The sequence below is a fragment of the Macrobrachium nipponense genome, chromosome 25 (assembly GCF_015104395.2).
Source record: "Macrobrachium nipponense isolate FS-2020 chromosome 25, ASM1510439v2, whole genome shotgun sequence".
In the NCBI taxonomy this organism is placed as follows: Eukaryota; Metazoa; Arthropoda; class Malacostraca; order Decapoda; family Palaemonidae; genus Macrobrachium; species Macrobrachium nipponense.
Window position 1 is genome coordinate 42,233,275 of NC_087214.1, and position 12,369 is coordinate 42,245,643.

General features: G+C 42.1%; 1 protein-coding gene across 4 annotated transcripts in view; it reads left to right on the top strand.

Annotated features, from left to right (window-relative positions):
* The window catches only part of LOC135199412 (hydroxylysine kinase-like), a 54,488-nt gene that overhangs the window by 13,219 nt on the left and 28,900 nt on the right, over nucleotides 1-12,369 (top strand). For all 4 annotated transcript variants that reach the window (XR_010311063.1, XR_010311064.1, XM_064227428.1 and 1 more), the window contains exons 5-6: nucleotides 10,148-10,322; nucleotides 11,929-12,185. Coding sequence is in view for 2 of the 4 variants with exons in the window: in XM_064227428.1 (XP_064083498.1) it covers nucleotides 10,148-10,322; nucleotides 11,929-12,185 (432 nt within the window). In the remaining 2 variants the exon portion in view is untranslated. The remainder of the gene's footprint in view (nucleotides 1-10,147; nucleotides 10,323-11,928; nucleotides 12,186-12,369) is intronic.

The following is a 12,369-nucleotide window of genomic DNA, read 5'->3' on the forward strand; positions in this document are numbered from 1 at the left end:
TTTATGTCGTCCATGAACATCAGATGGTTAAGTCTGTTGCCTCTTTTCTTGAGTTGGTACCCAGCATCCATCTTCTGCAGTACTTTTATCATGGGAATCATAGCTACTATGAAGAGTAGTGGGGGACAGTTAGTCGCCCTGGAATATCCCTCTCCTGATATTAACCCCTGCTAGTACTATTCCAGAGCTTGTAAGTATTGTATTCCAGTTGCGCATTATTTTGAGGAAGCTGATGGTGTTTTCCTCTGCCCCATATATTTTCAGGCATTCTATTAGCCATGTGTATGGTATCATGTTGAAGGCTTTCTTATAGGCAATCCATGCCATGCTTAGATTGTTTTCCTTTTCTTACTGTCTTTTGTGCCCCTACACTTCCTTCTGCAGCCTTGCTGTTGGTGGGGGATGATGTTTGTATCCTCTAGGTAGTTGTATAGCCTTTCACTGATGATACCTGTTAGTAACTTCCACATTATTGGTAGGCAGGTGATAGGCCTGTAGTTACTGGCTATATTTCCCTTGCTCTTGTCTTTCTGTACTAAGGATGTCCTCCCTGTGGTTATCCATTTGGGCACATGGTGTTTTGTGATGCAATGCTGGAGTTGCTCTGCTGTTCGTGGGTGTAAGGCCTTGAAGTTTTTGAGCCAGTATCCATGGACTTCATCGGGACCTGGGGCTTTCCAGTTGGGCATTTTCTTTAGTTGGTGTCTGATTGTATCTGTTGAGATCTCAACGAATCTTTGTTTTTTCTCCCTGTTTCTTCTGCCTTGACTTCCTGGAGCCATGTTGCATGTTTGTTGTGTGATACCGGACTGCTCCATATGTTTTCCCAGTCTCTTAATTGGTTCGGCTTCAGGAATTTCTTGGTGGTTGTCTTTTCCCTCTTAGCTGGCTGTATAGTCTTTTCTGGTTGGTTCTGAATAGTTTGTTCGGTTGGTATCCCTTATTCCTGTTCATGTACTATTGGATCTTATGTGCTTTGGCCTTAAGCCTCTGTTTTACATCTTCTATTTTGTTGTTTAGTACCTTCTCCTGAACTTTGTATTTTTCGTTCAGTTCCTCCCTTGTTTTCTTGCTTCTTAGCCTTCTATCTGCCATCTCCTTCAGTTACTCAAGTCAGATTTCATCACCATGTTTGCTTTTTCAGTTGCCTTTTCCAAGGCAGTTCCTGTTTTGGTTTCTGTTGGGTTGGTTGTGCTGGTAGTTGGTGTTTGTATTCCCATGAGTTCTGCTACTAGTCTTGCTCCTGCACATGTCAAGTTATTTGTTTCTGTGATACTGATACTGGTGGTGTGATTTACTCTCATTATTTCATTGACCTTACTTGTTTTCTCCCTTAATTTCTTCATCCATTGTCTGATCTTTTCTCTGATCTCCCTTGTCTGATCTCCCTTCATACATTGTCTGATCTTTTCTACCCGTTCCATCCTCTCTGTTACTTCTTCGGTGTTTCTTTGTGTTTCGTTGTTTGATAGCTTATCATCCCTGTCGTCTTCTGTAGTATTGTCTCCCAGTTTGTCTTCTTGTAATTCGTTGCTGAGCGTTAATTTTCTTTAAAGTTTTTTTTTTTGTACATGCAACTTCCCCGGCAGATATATACTTAGCTTATGTCTTTGACGTCCGACAGAAATTCGAATTTCGCGGCACACGCTGCAGGTAGGTCAGGTGATCTACCCCCCTGCCGCTGGGTGGCAGGAATAGGAACCATTCCCGTTCTAGAATCAGATTTTCTCTGTCGCGGTAGTGTCAACATATGTTGTTGCTACCTCCTGACTTGCTTTTCGTTTTTCATCGCCATCGATCTTCTGGGCTGTCTTTTGCAGGGAAGTACTGGGTCTTTGGTTCGGCATACGCTTTTATTAACTTTTTAATGAATTTGGCTTCGAAAATTTCGAAGAATATATGACGTGTAACTACCGAAATTTTCGGTAGACACTCACATAGTTTGCAAGAAAGGGAAATATTAATATTTATTCATTAATACGTGTAATAAGTGTTAGAATTGATTGAGGAAATATACTGACTTCCTACTTTAGGGAGTCAGTAAAGCATGTAACTAGATACGTTTCTTTTAAAAGTTTTTTGGAAACTCGTACTAACGAGCAATTAGAGTATTAACAGTACTAGTAGTGTTGCATCCTCATCACCTTCTTACTTCGCAGAAACTTCAAATTCATAATTGCAATTTGAAGACAAGGATTGTGGCTCAAAATGCGAGCTATTGAAAGGTAAGAAGTGATTACTAGTGTTCCCCATTGCAGTGGAGGGTGCGTCTGATCGGCTCTGTCTCGCTCCCAGGCCTAGACCTCTTTCAAGCTCCCAAGCCCAGGGGAGAAGGAATGTCGAAAGCCGTAAGGAGGTTTCAGAGAATCCCCACCGGTCAGGCGTCCCCTCGGCAGGTTCTGTAGAGCGTCCCAGACTGCCAAGGATAGCCATTGAAAAGGCATCCTTAAAAAAGTGCGTCTCTTCATCTTACATCCGAAAAGACGAAGAATGTATATGTTTTGATGATCTAGCGCGTTCTCTGAAAGCTAAGAGAACACTGAGCAAGAGCGGAAGAGCCAGCCAGGAACTTAGGAAGCCGCGTTCCAGCAAGCTAGCGTGAGCCACGTTCCAACAGCCAGCAGCGAGCCGCGTTCCAGAAAACAGACTAGCGCGAGCCGCGTTCCTACAACCAAACGCGAGCCGCGTTCTAGCAACTGAGCGCGAGCCGCGTTCTAGAAAATTTTCTTGGCGCAAGGCCCCTTCAAAGAGACGAAGCGCCAGCCTGGCGCAAATTGCGCCAGAAAAACAGACGGCTAGAGCAAGGAGCCTTATAGTACAATGGCAATCAGAACGATCCTTCCATTGAACGTTTCCAGGCAAGAGGCTCTTTCTAAAAGGGGTCTAGTAGACGCTCGGAACTATCAGGGCGCACGGGACCTTCCACACAAGCGAACGTTCCATGATCGAGTCTCCTTTCTAGCGTGCGGAACATTCCAGGCGCGCGGAACTATCCAGGCGCTAGGCGCAAGGAGCCAGGCGCCAGAATATTCCAAATCTTCTTATGAGAGAGAGGTCAGTCGCGAGGCTCCTCGAGTCCTCTTTGAGTTTTTAACTTGAGCAACTTTCCCCTGGCAAAGGTGCAAGATGTCGCACAGGCGGCCGTCGCGTTTGTCAGAAGGATTCTGATACTAAGAGAAGCCATTTTTTCATTATTCAGAGGACTCCTGTGTTTGGCAGTTCCTCTCAATGCGGACTCTCTCCTTCATTCATGCTCTTCCCTCGTTATGAAGAGGCAAGAGCTTTGGGAGTTTTTCTTTTAAGAATCTCATCGACGTTTGGGTATGATGGCGGATAGGAAATATCTACTTCCTTCCGTAAACCCTACAGATGAACAGGAATTCTGTCTCTTCCGCGATTTATGAGGAAATCACGAAGATTTAAAGAGTTCCTGGATTAACTTCCTTCCTTAAGGAGATATATATACTCTTTCTATCATTCTATTAACGAAAAGAACGAAGACAGTAAAAATTTTTCCTTTCTCTATCTGCCTCGGCAGGGAAAGAAAGTAGTAGAGTATCTGCTGTATGAGAATACGATACGGCAAATCACACATACCGTAGTTACTTCTTTGCAGAGCAACTCAATTACCAGTATCCTTCCAGGAATTTCCTAGGAAGGACTACGCTTAAAGGGATTGTTAAGACAACACCTACTTAGCTTCTAGATTTATCGAAGTCTTGTTTCGCTTAAATATGCATGAATAAGAACTTCCTGAAGTTCGATTATAATTTTATAAGATTCCTTTATTTAATGGAGTAGCTGGCAACTCTGGAAGAGTAAGGTCAGACGGCTAACGGAGACTGCTATCGCGCCTTAGAGACCAACGCAGTAACATGTAGGTGTCGGTCATGAGTGGTTGGTTACATGTCTCTCTCCTGCGGGATGGAATAACTAACCGTGTCTCTCCCCTACAATCGCGGTTTTAGCCTCGGATTGAGGGGATAGTTAAGCAAACATAAATAAAATATTGTCTGCCTTTTGCTAAGAAGCTTTCAATAAGAAAGATATTACAACATTTCAATGCTGTTTACCGTAGGTAACATTATTAAAGGATTCTAACGCAGCGGAACTCTATATTATATGATGCTCTCATGCTTACGAAAGCATGGCTTATTAGAGTACATGCTTAGTGAGAAGATGAATGTAGTAGAAGAGAATTCACTTTAAGACTACGGTATGGTCAAGTCTTATGCACATACCGAGGTTAACTACAGAATTCCTAGTATCCTTACAAAGGTTTCCTAGATTAATGCTGTTTACCAGAATCTGACAGTATTATAAAGGATTCTAATACGGAAGAGCACGATATAATATAATTCTCTCATCCTTTCGAGAAACGCACACAACCTTTTTAGAATCGGATATTGCTCAAGAGAAGATGGGTGAGTCGGATGGGAAACATTCTCTTAGTGGCAGAAGTTGTTTCCCTAAATGGACTATACTACTACGTATATAAAAGTTTTTTCCTACTAAGAATGGAATTAACACGTGAAGGATGTCGGGTACCATAAGGGCACAGATGTTCTGGCACATAACCTTAAAAGAACTAGAAGGAAGCGCCAACCTGGCGCAAAGCGTCAGAAGCGCCAGCCTGGCGCAAATTGCGCCAGAAGCGCCAGCCTGGCGCAATGCGCCAGAAGCACCATCCAAGATATTTTCTCGTTTTAGCGAGTTATTAACCTAAGAGTCCAGTAGTGGTTGGTTTGGTGTTTGCTTCTCACCTCGGTGGTCGCGGGTTCGATTCTCGGCCATTCCATTGAGGAGTGAGAGATGTGGATTTCTGGTGATAGAAGTTCACTCTCGACGTGGTTCGGAAGTCACGTAAAAACACCATACAAACAAACAAACAAACCAGTAGCCTCTCGGAGGCTCGGTAACGGCAAGATTCGTTCCTGATTTCGTTACCCATTTAATCGGAAAGGGGTCGCTTACAAGGAATGATGAAATGATTTATTTTAATCACTTAGGCCAATTCCACGACTCTCTCATATCGAAAAGAGCATCGAGAATCTCTTTTTTCGCCCCTGTTCGCGTTAACAAAAGAGAACCTATTTGGGAACAGACACGGAACGTAACGATCCTTAAAGGTTCGATACAAGATTTTGCATGTCCGTGAGAACCTTCTCGATCGAAGATAATAACTGTTAACGTATGTCTAACATTTATTGAAAAGAGTTTTGAGAACCTGCGGAAAGTCTTCTTCATAGATCCCTTCGCAAGGTAGAAGACGAACAGGCTTCCTATAGACTGCTTCCTTTTCTTCGAACCAAGAGAGGTAGCAATATACGACATCTTTAATTTAAAGAAGGGGAATAATCTTTAGTCTTTTTTCCCCTAGTTATAAATTCTTAACAGATATTAAGATAAATGGGCGTCAAAGGAAGAGAGGATGAATGCCTCATTTTGGCCTTAGAGAGGTTGGATTCACAGAAGTCACGTTCTTCTCACAGCATGTTTCGTAAGGCTTTTCCAAGAGTATCTGGATATTCTATCAGAATCTATTATAAATAGACCTGAAAAACCTCTCCACTCTGAGTCTTTCCGCGTGCAGACTGACCAGAAGTGGACATGAATGAGAGGATTTTTCAAGGTAAATGACAATAGTCATGGCTAAGACATAGAATTGCTGCAGATCGTGCTAGATGGAATGAGGAAACTGTCCTCTTCCGATTCCTTTGTGAACCACATAGCGAGGTTCTTTCTTCACTTTCAGAGGGAAGAATCACCTAGGTATATATCTGCTATCAAAGAACGCAGTAAAAGGCTATACTCTGTCTCTACAAGGGGAATTAGAGATAACAGAAGATTAAGATCTTCGGGATCTTATACGATACCGCAACACGACAAAGAGTAGGATATCATGTACTTCGAATGGGATCTTTTTGTGGCCACAGATTCCGTGTTCCGACAAAATGGAACTGCTCCTCATCAAACTTCTTTGAGAAAGTTTATGAAGGAATTCTTTGTTTCTCTTAGCCCTAAACGACCAAGAAGACAAGTGAATTTTTTGTGCATTGGAATCTCGCATCAGATTCAATGGAGATTCGGCAATGGGTTCTTGCCAGCATAGTATGTCTGGCAAAAGAACTAAAACCCTCTATTCCTGACGCAACGCTTTCAGATAGAAGTTTCGTTGCCCAGGCAGGGTACTTAATTTTTCATCTACAGAAGAAGAGATGGTTTAAACGTTTGCCTACAGAGTCTTCGGGGTGCGATGAGGGCTCGAAATGCTTCCCAGAAGGTATTCAGAAGGATACAATAAGAGCTAGAAATCAGGGTTCCGCCCAATTTCAGCTCGGAGTCTCCTTCGACTTCCAGACTCCTTCCCTTCCTTCGGGCAAGGATAGGGAAGATTCTGCAACGAGGAACCTCATCAACATGTAAGAAGGGATCTCGTTAGCAAAGGAAGTATTCACGAAGGATCCTCCTCGGAGGAAGACTCTTCTCTCTCGTATTGTTAGATATCCTGTCGTCTACTGGATGTAGCTGACTACAATCACCTCCCCTTGCCAGGGGCCAAAAGATCAAAGGGGAAGAATTTCTTCCACCCTTCTCCAGTCTCCTGATAGACTGTGTGGTTGTTCAGGACTCTCGGACAATGTAGCGCCAGCCAGGCGCCAAATGCCAATACAGGCGAAAAACGCCAGAGGCGGACAGTTCCAAGGAACTCTGTCATGGTCGGATACTGAGAAGGAGCGGGCCTCCAACCTGGCGCAAATGCGCCAGAGGCGAACAAATCGGACAGATATAAGAGTGTCCGATGTGGACATCGCCAGACAGCCTAGAGACTCTCCAAGCTCGAAGCTCCAGCAAGTGTGGAGGAGCCAAGCCAGGCGCGAGGCGCCAGCCAGGCTCTAGAAGCCAGCCAGGCGCCATCCAGGTGCCAGGCTCCTTCAAGGCTAGGCTCCAGTCAGGATTGAGGATCCATCCAGGCGCAAGGCTCCTTCCAGTAAAGAGAAACCTAAAGCTCTGTCATGTAAGAGGGCTAGTCCCCATTGATATGATACAGGTAAGGCTCTGCCATGTAAGTGGGTCAGCCCCCATTGGCACGATCCGAGAAGGCTCTGTCGTGTAAGCGGGCTAGCCCCCATTGACATGATCCAGAAGGGTTTGTCAGTCATAGGTCCCTACCTCGCTGAAACTCTTGAGGCATGCAGACTCATAGACAGTAATCATGAAGTCTTCTGCCAAGCTCCAGGCGCAAGGCGCCAGCCAGACGCAAGGCTCTAGCCAGGCGCGAGGCGCTAGCCAGAAGGGAGGAGCCAATCAGGCGCCATCCAGGCGCGAGGCTCCAACCAGGCTCTAGGCGCCATTCAGGCGCAAGGGTCCAGCCAGGCGCGAGGCGCTAGACAGGCGCTAGGCGCCTGCCAGGCACGAAGCGCTAGCCAGGCTCCAGGCTTCACCCAGAAGAGATCTATATCAAAGAATGCCCTGGCCTTCTTTGAGACAATGTGATCTCCTAAGCACTTGACAAGTGCATTGATGATTCCTTCAAACAGCTGAGAATTAAAAGCGCATGAAGTGCGAGCTTTTCTGAATTCTTGTTCTTTCCTTAACAATATGTCATAAGGACATATTAGCTGTCACATACGGGAGATGCAACTTTGTGTTGACTTCCCATATCCGAAGGAGGTCAAGATAACCTACGAGAGATCCTTCTCTCTTGGTTGATACGTGTCTGCGGATACATTGCTGGGATAGGGAGCCGATACTGATCCTTAACTAGTGAGTTAAATTTTATTTAACGTCGTGTTTTTTCTTTGGGTTGTTTGAAAGGAGTTTGGGGATAACTCTTTTCAACTTAAGCACTAACCCTCGTGTTAGGATCAGGTGATCGGGATCGGTGTTGTGCTCCTTAATTATGCCACTAGGCATAGGCATATTGTCATGTAAGAGGCTCTGTCGAGTAAATGGATAAGACCCCATCGACAGACCCAAGAACTCTTAGCCATAGGTCACATCCTCGCTGAGGCTCTTGAGGCGAAGCAGATTCCTAGGCATTAGCCATGGAATCTTCCGCCTGAACAAGTAGGAACCAAGGTTTTATTTTTTTTTATTACCTACAACGTATGTTGTTTACCTGTCTATTCAGTAAATAGTTGTCTCTTACCCACCACCAAGGGTGTCAATCAGCTAAGTATATATCTGCCGGGGAAGTTGCATGTACAAAAATGATATTGTTAGAATACAATAAAGTTTTGTACATACTTACCCGGCAGATATATACGATGAATGGCCCACCCAGCCTCCCCTCAGGAGACAGGTGGAAGAGAAAATCTGGTTCTAGAACGGGAATGGTTCCTATTCCTGCCACCCAGCGGCAGGGGGGTAGATCACCTGACCTACCTGCAGCGTGTGCCGCGAAATTCGAATTTCTGTCGGACGTCAAAGACATAAGCTAAGTATATATCTGCCGGGTAAGTATGTACAAAACTTTATTGTATTCTAACAATATCATTTTTCTGTTGGTGAGAGCCAGTTCTTTTTCTCTATGTTCCTTACTTGGTCTGCCAGCCTCTGCTCTGTTTGGGGTTGTTTGTGATGTAGCATCTTCATATTTCCTTATTTTTCTCTCTTGTCCATTTCTTCTTCTGGTTTGTTTCTGTGGCTCCAGTCTCTGGTTGTTGGTTACTGTCGTTTTGGTAGTCAGTTGTTGGATGATGACCTCCAAGTACCTGACTGTCTTTCCCTTCAATTGGGCTGCATACCTGGCTCCCTGATGAAGCTCCTCTGTTGTCAGAGGTTCCATTTACGTCATTGTCATTTAATCCTTAATTTCTTTCCATTATTGCTGAGTTTTGCTATTTAACCCATAGCTTGACCCTAGCCCATAGGGAATTTGCATTAGGGTAGTCATGTACTGTATCTTTGCTTTAACTTTTGAAGAACTCCCAATTACTTGACATCCTCAGGGAGGGATACTGTTCCACAGTCCAACGGTGTGAGGAATAAAGCCCTTCAGTCCCAGATTATAGATAAAGAAAAGACCAGGAATATCAAATTCAAGATTGTGACAATGAGGAACACATATTGGGTATTGAATGATAAGTTTCAACAAGTTAGTAATATTTCGAACAGTGGCCTTACATATCCTTTTTAAAATTGATCTTTCATTGAACACAGAGTCTCCATTTGAACTTTCTGAGTGTAGGGTCTGTCATTCTAATGACCCTCCACTTTGCATTACTATCTGTATAGTGATTCAGTGAACTTCATAATTTGACTAAGTCAGGCTTGTTAGAGATTTTCCATGAGTTACTCTGCTTTTTTTCTTAAGCTTCATAAGACTTGCCTGATTTGACATTCTGGCACCACATCAGTCCTTTACCATCTCTTACAACAAAGAGGAATGTTTATGTATTCAGTTAGGACTAAAGACAATTACAACCACACTACAAGTTTATAAACTTCACTTCCAGTGCCTAGTTTGTCAGCCTTTTTCAGGATATGATCCTTTTTCAGGATATAATATTCTTGGTACTTTAAATAACTATCAGAAAGACAAGGTTAATGATATGAAAAGACCAGGGTACAAAACACAATGTTTACTTTCCCAGTTTCTGTCAATTGTAATGTGTTTTTGTGATAAGCATTGTATGATATGCACCACACTGACTTGAAGCACTGTGACTCCCATAATATTAAGGATAAAATTGGGATCCATTAAAGATCTGTTGCTTATCATTGCAAGAAAGATTTTGCTGCATTGGTAAGTCAATTTATAAAAATATCGTTCCCTTTTTGGCAGTGTCAAATGTGTGTTTTTTCACTTATTTGAGGTAACCACATTAATGATGATTTCTCCTTTGTCTTCTCTTTTGGCAAGGTGTCAAGTGTGTCTGTCTCACCATTCAGTATGCATAGTGAGAAAGACTGATTTGGTACTTTGCTGAAACAAGAAATCAATGAAAAAATCAGTCAATGTGATTACCTGAAGTAACTGAAAAAATGCACATTCATCTCTGCCAAAAAGGGCACTGTGCTCAAACTAGTATTTTATGAGATGGTCCCTTGTTGACATATTAAGAACACGTTATCGGAACATTCCACACAACACAAGTTAAAGACTTGAAGTAGTCAGATCTTGTATTTTTCTGATTTTCAGAATTTCCAAAATGAAACTTTATTGTCAAGAAAGTCAATTTGGAAGCTGGAAAGCACGCCAGAATTGAGGAACTTTGTTTTTGCTGTGAAAGATGAGGGTCGTCACAAGATGATAACGGAGATTCTTGAGGCTTGGGATATGAACGTTGCCCCAGTCATTCCTAAGCTGGAGAAAGGTAGGCTGCATTGTCTTGTCAGGCTTAAAATGCATCCATATAGTTGACAGACTAGTATCTTACTCATTGTTAGTGACTACAAATGCTGAGGTGACTGGAGGGCCAAGTTGTATTCTGCTTTACATCCATACTGTATTGTCATTGTTATTTAAACTTGCACATTGAGAAGTGTATCTTTAATTTTTCTCTCTCATAGCATAGCATTAGAATTGTAGTACATATATGGTATTGATTAATCTCTACAGTAATCAGAAAGGATATTCTGTCTAGAAATAAAAACAGCACACTGAATAAATTCTCTGCACATGATATCGTGCAGCCATTAAGACTAACACAATAAAATTGCCATCTCAGGCAGTTCTTTTTTATAAGTAGTAAAATGTTTTTTGAATAGCAACATCAAGTTTAGAATAATTTTATGTCACAAAGACCTCTTCTTATCTTAAACTTATTTAAATTTTTACTTCTTAAGATAATTGCAAAGTCAATAATGGAAGTAAAATAAGGCATTCCTGCAATGGGAAGTCTTGTAAATAGCATAGAATCTGCGTCAATCATCTACATAGGTACAGTGCATTGGATGGTGGTATTAGAAAATGTACTTGTATGTGGATGTCAGGAAATAAGTGTGCATCACTGACTTATGGAGGATTGATCTTATGGCACTTTTTTAGCTCCATAACTTGATGTTGCATAAAGTTACGGTGCCATAAGTGCCATTGACTACGTTAGCGGCAAGAATAAGCATCAAGTTAATGGCGCTTATGGTGCTATAACGATGCAATGTCATGTTATGGTGTCATAAGTGCCATGAAAGCGTTGATAATGATGAAACACCAGCTTACAGTGGAAATCAATTTATGTAATGGGTCCCCTGCCACAAGTCGAGGACCTAATATGAAATAATAGGCTTGTATTTTTGTACTACTACCTTTATTTAGTTTTTATCTTTGAAGTGTAGTTTTCAGTCTCACTTTGCTTATAATTATATTGTGGGGTCTAGCATTTTTAGGTCTTTGATAAGGTCGAAGTAATTATTTCAAACACAAATATTCAAAGGAGAGGGTTAAGTCTGTAGATGTCAAAGAGTGAGTTTCTGAGGTGCATATTTTTCCACATACTATTCAAATTTATTGGGTTAGTTCATTGTGTTCGAAATTTCCTTGTCTGTCTGATGTATTGTACATCTCTGTGAATTATGTCCTGTTGCATTATACTGCTTATTGTGTTATAAACTCGCACTAAATGTAGAGACCCCTTAGAGGTTTATGTCATGCAGTGCACTGTAGGCATTACATAAGGTTTTTTCAGCATCCCTTCAGCCCCTAGCGTCAACTCCTTTCATTCATTTCACTGTACACCTGTTCATGTTCTCTTTCTTCCATCTGACTTTCCACCCTCTCCTAACAATGCAATGCTAAGGTTTTCTTCCTGTTACACCTGAAAACCTTTTTATAGTCCATTCCAGTGTTGAATAACCTTATAGGTCCCAGTGCTTTTCCTTTGGCCTAAATTCTATACAGGGTATTTTATTTTAAATGTAGAAACCTGCTATGTGGTAAGTAATACTTGTTATCCCGGCTCTCTCTTCTTCTTTTTGACTCAGGTATGATCCATGGAGACCTGAATGAGCAAAACATCATTGTGCAGCCAGATGCCAGCGACAGCGAAAAGTACCACATCAGTGGTTTGATCGACTTTGGGGACATCCAGTTCTCTTGCTTTGTTTTTGAAATTGCCATTGCTATCATGTACATGATGATAGAAGTTAATGTCATGGAGCCCAATGATGCTGGAGGGCACGTACTGGCAGGCTACCTGACTGAGCGAGATCTCACGGAAACAGAATGGGGTATTTTGAAGGTAAGTACAGTTCAGTATCAATATAGATCGTATTACCTAAGTACTTTTAACATTAGGAAAATATTGTTTTTGGTTAGAATGCCACAATTATATCAGTAAATTGTATTCCTGTTTTGTCAAAAGTTAGAAACTGTAAGTGGATGTTCCATCTCAAGTTTTTATGCTTAACATAAGAATAGTGAGT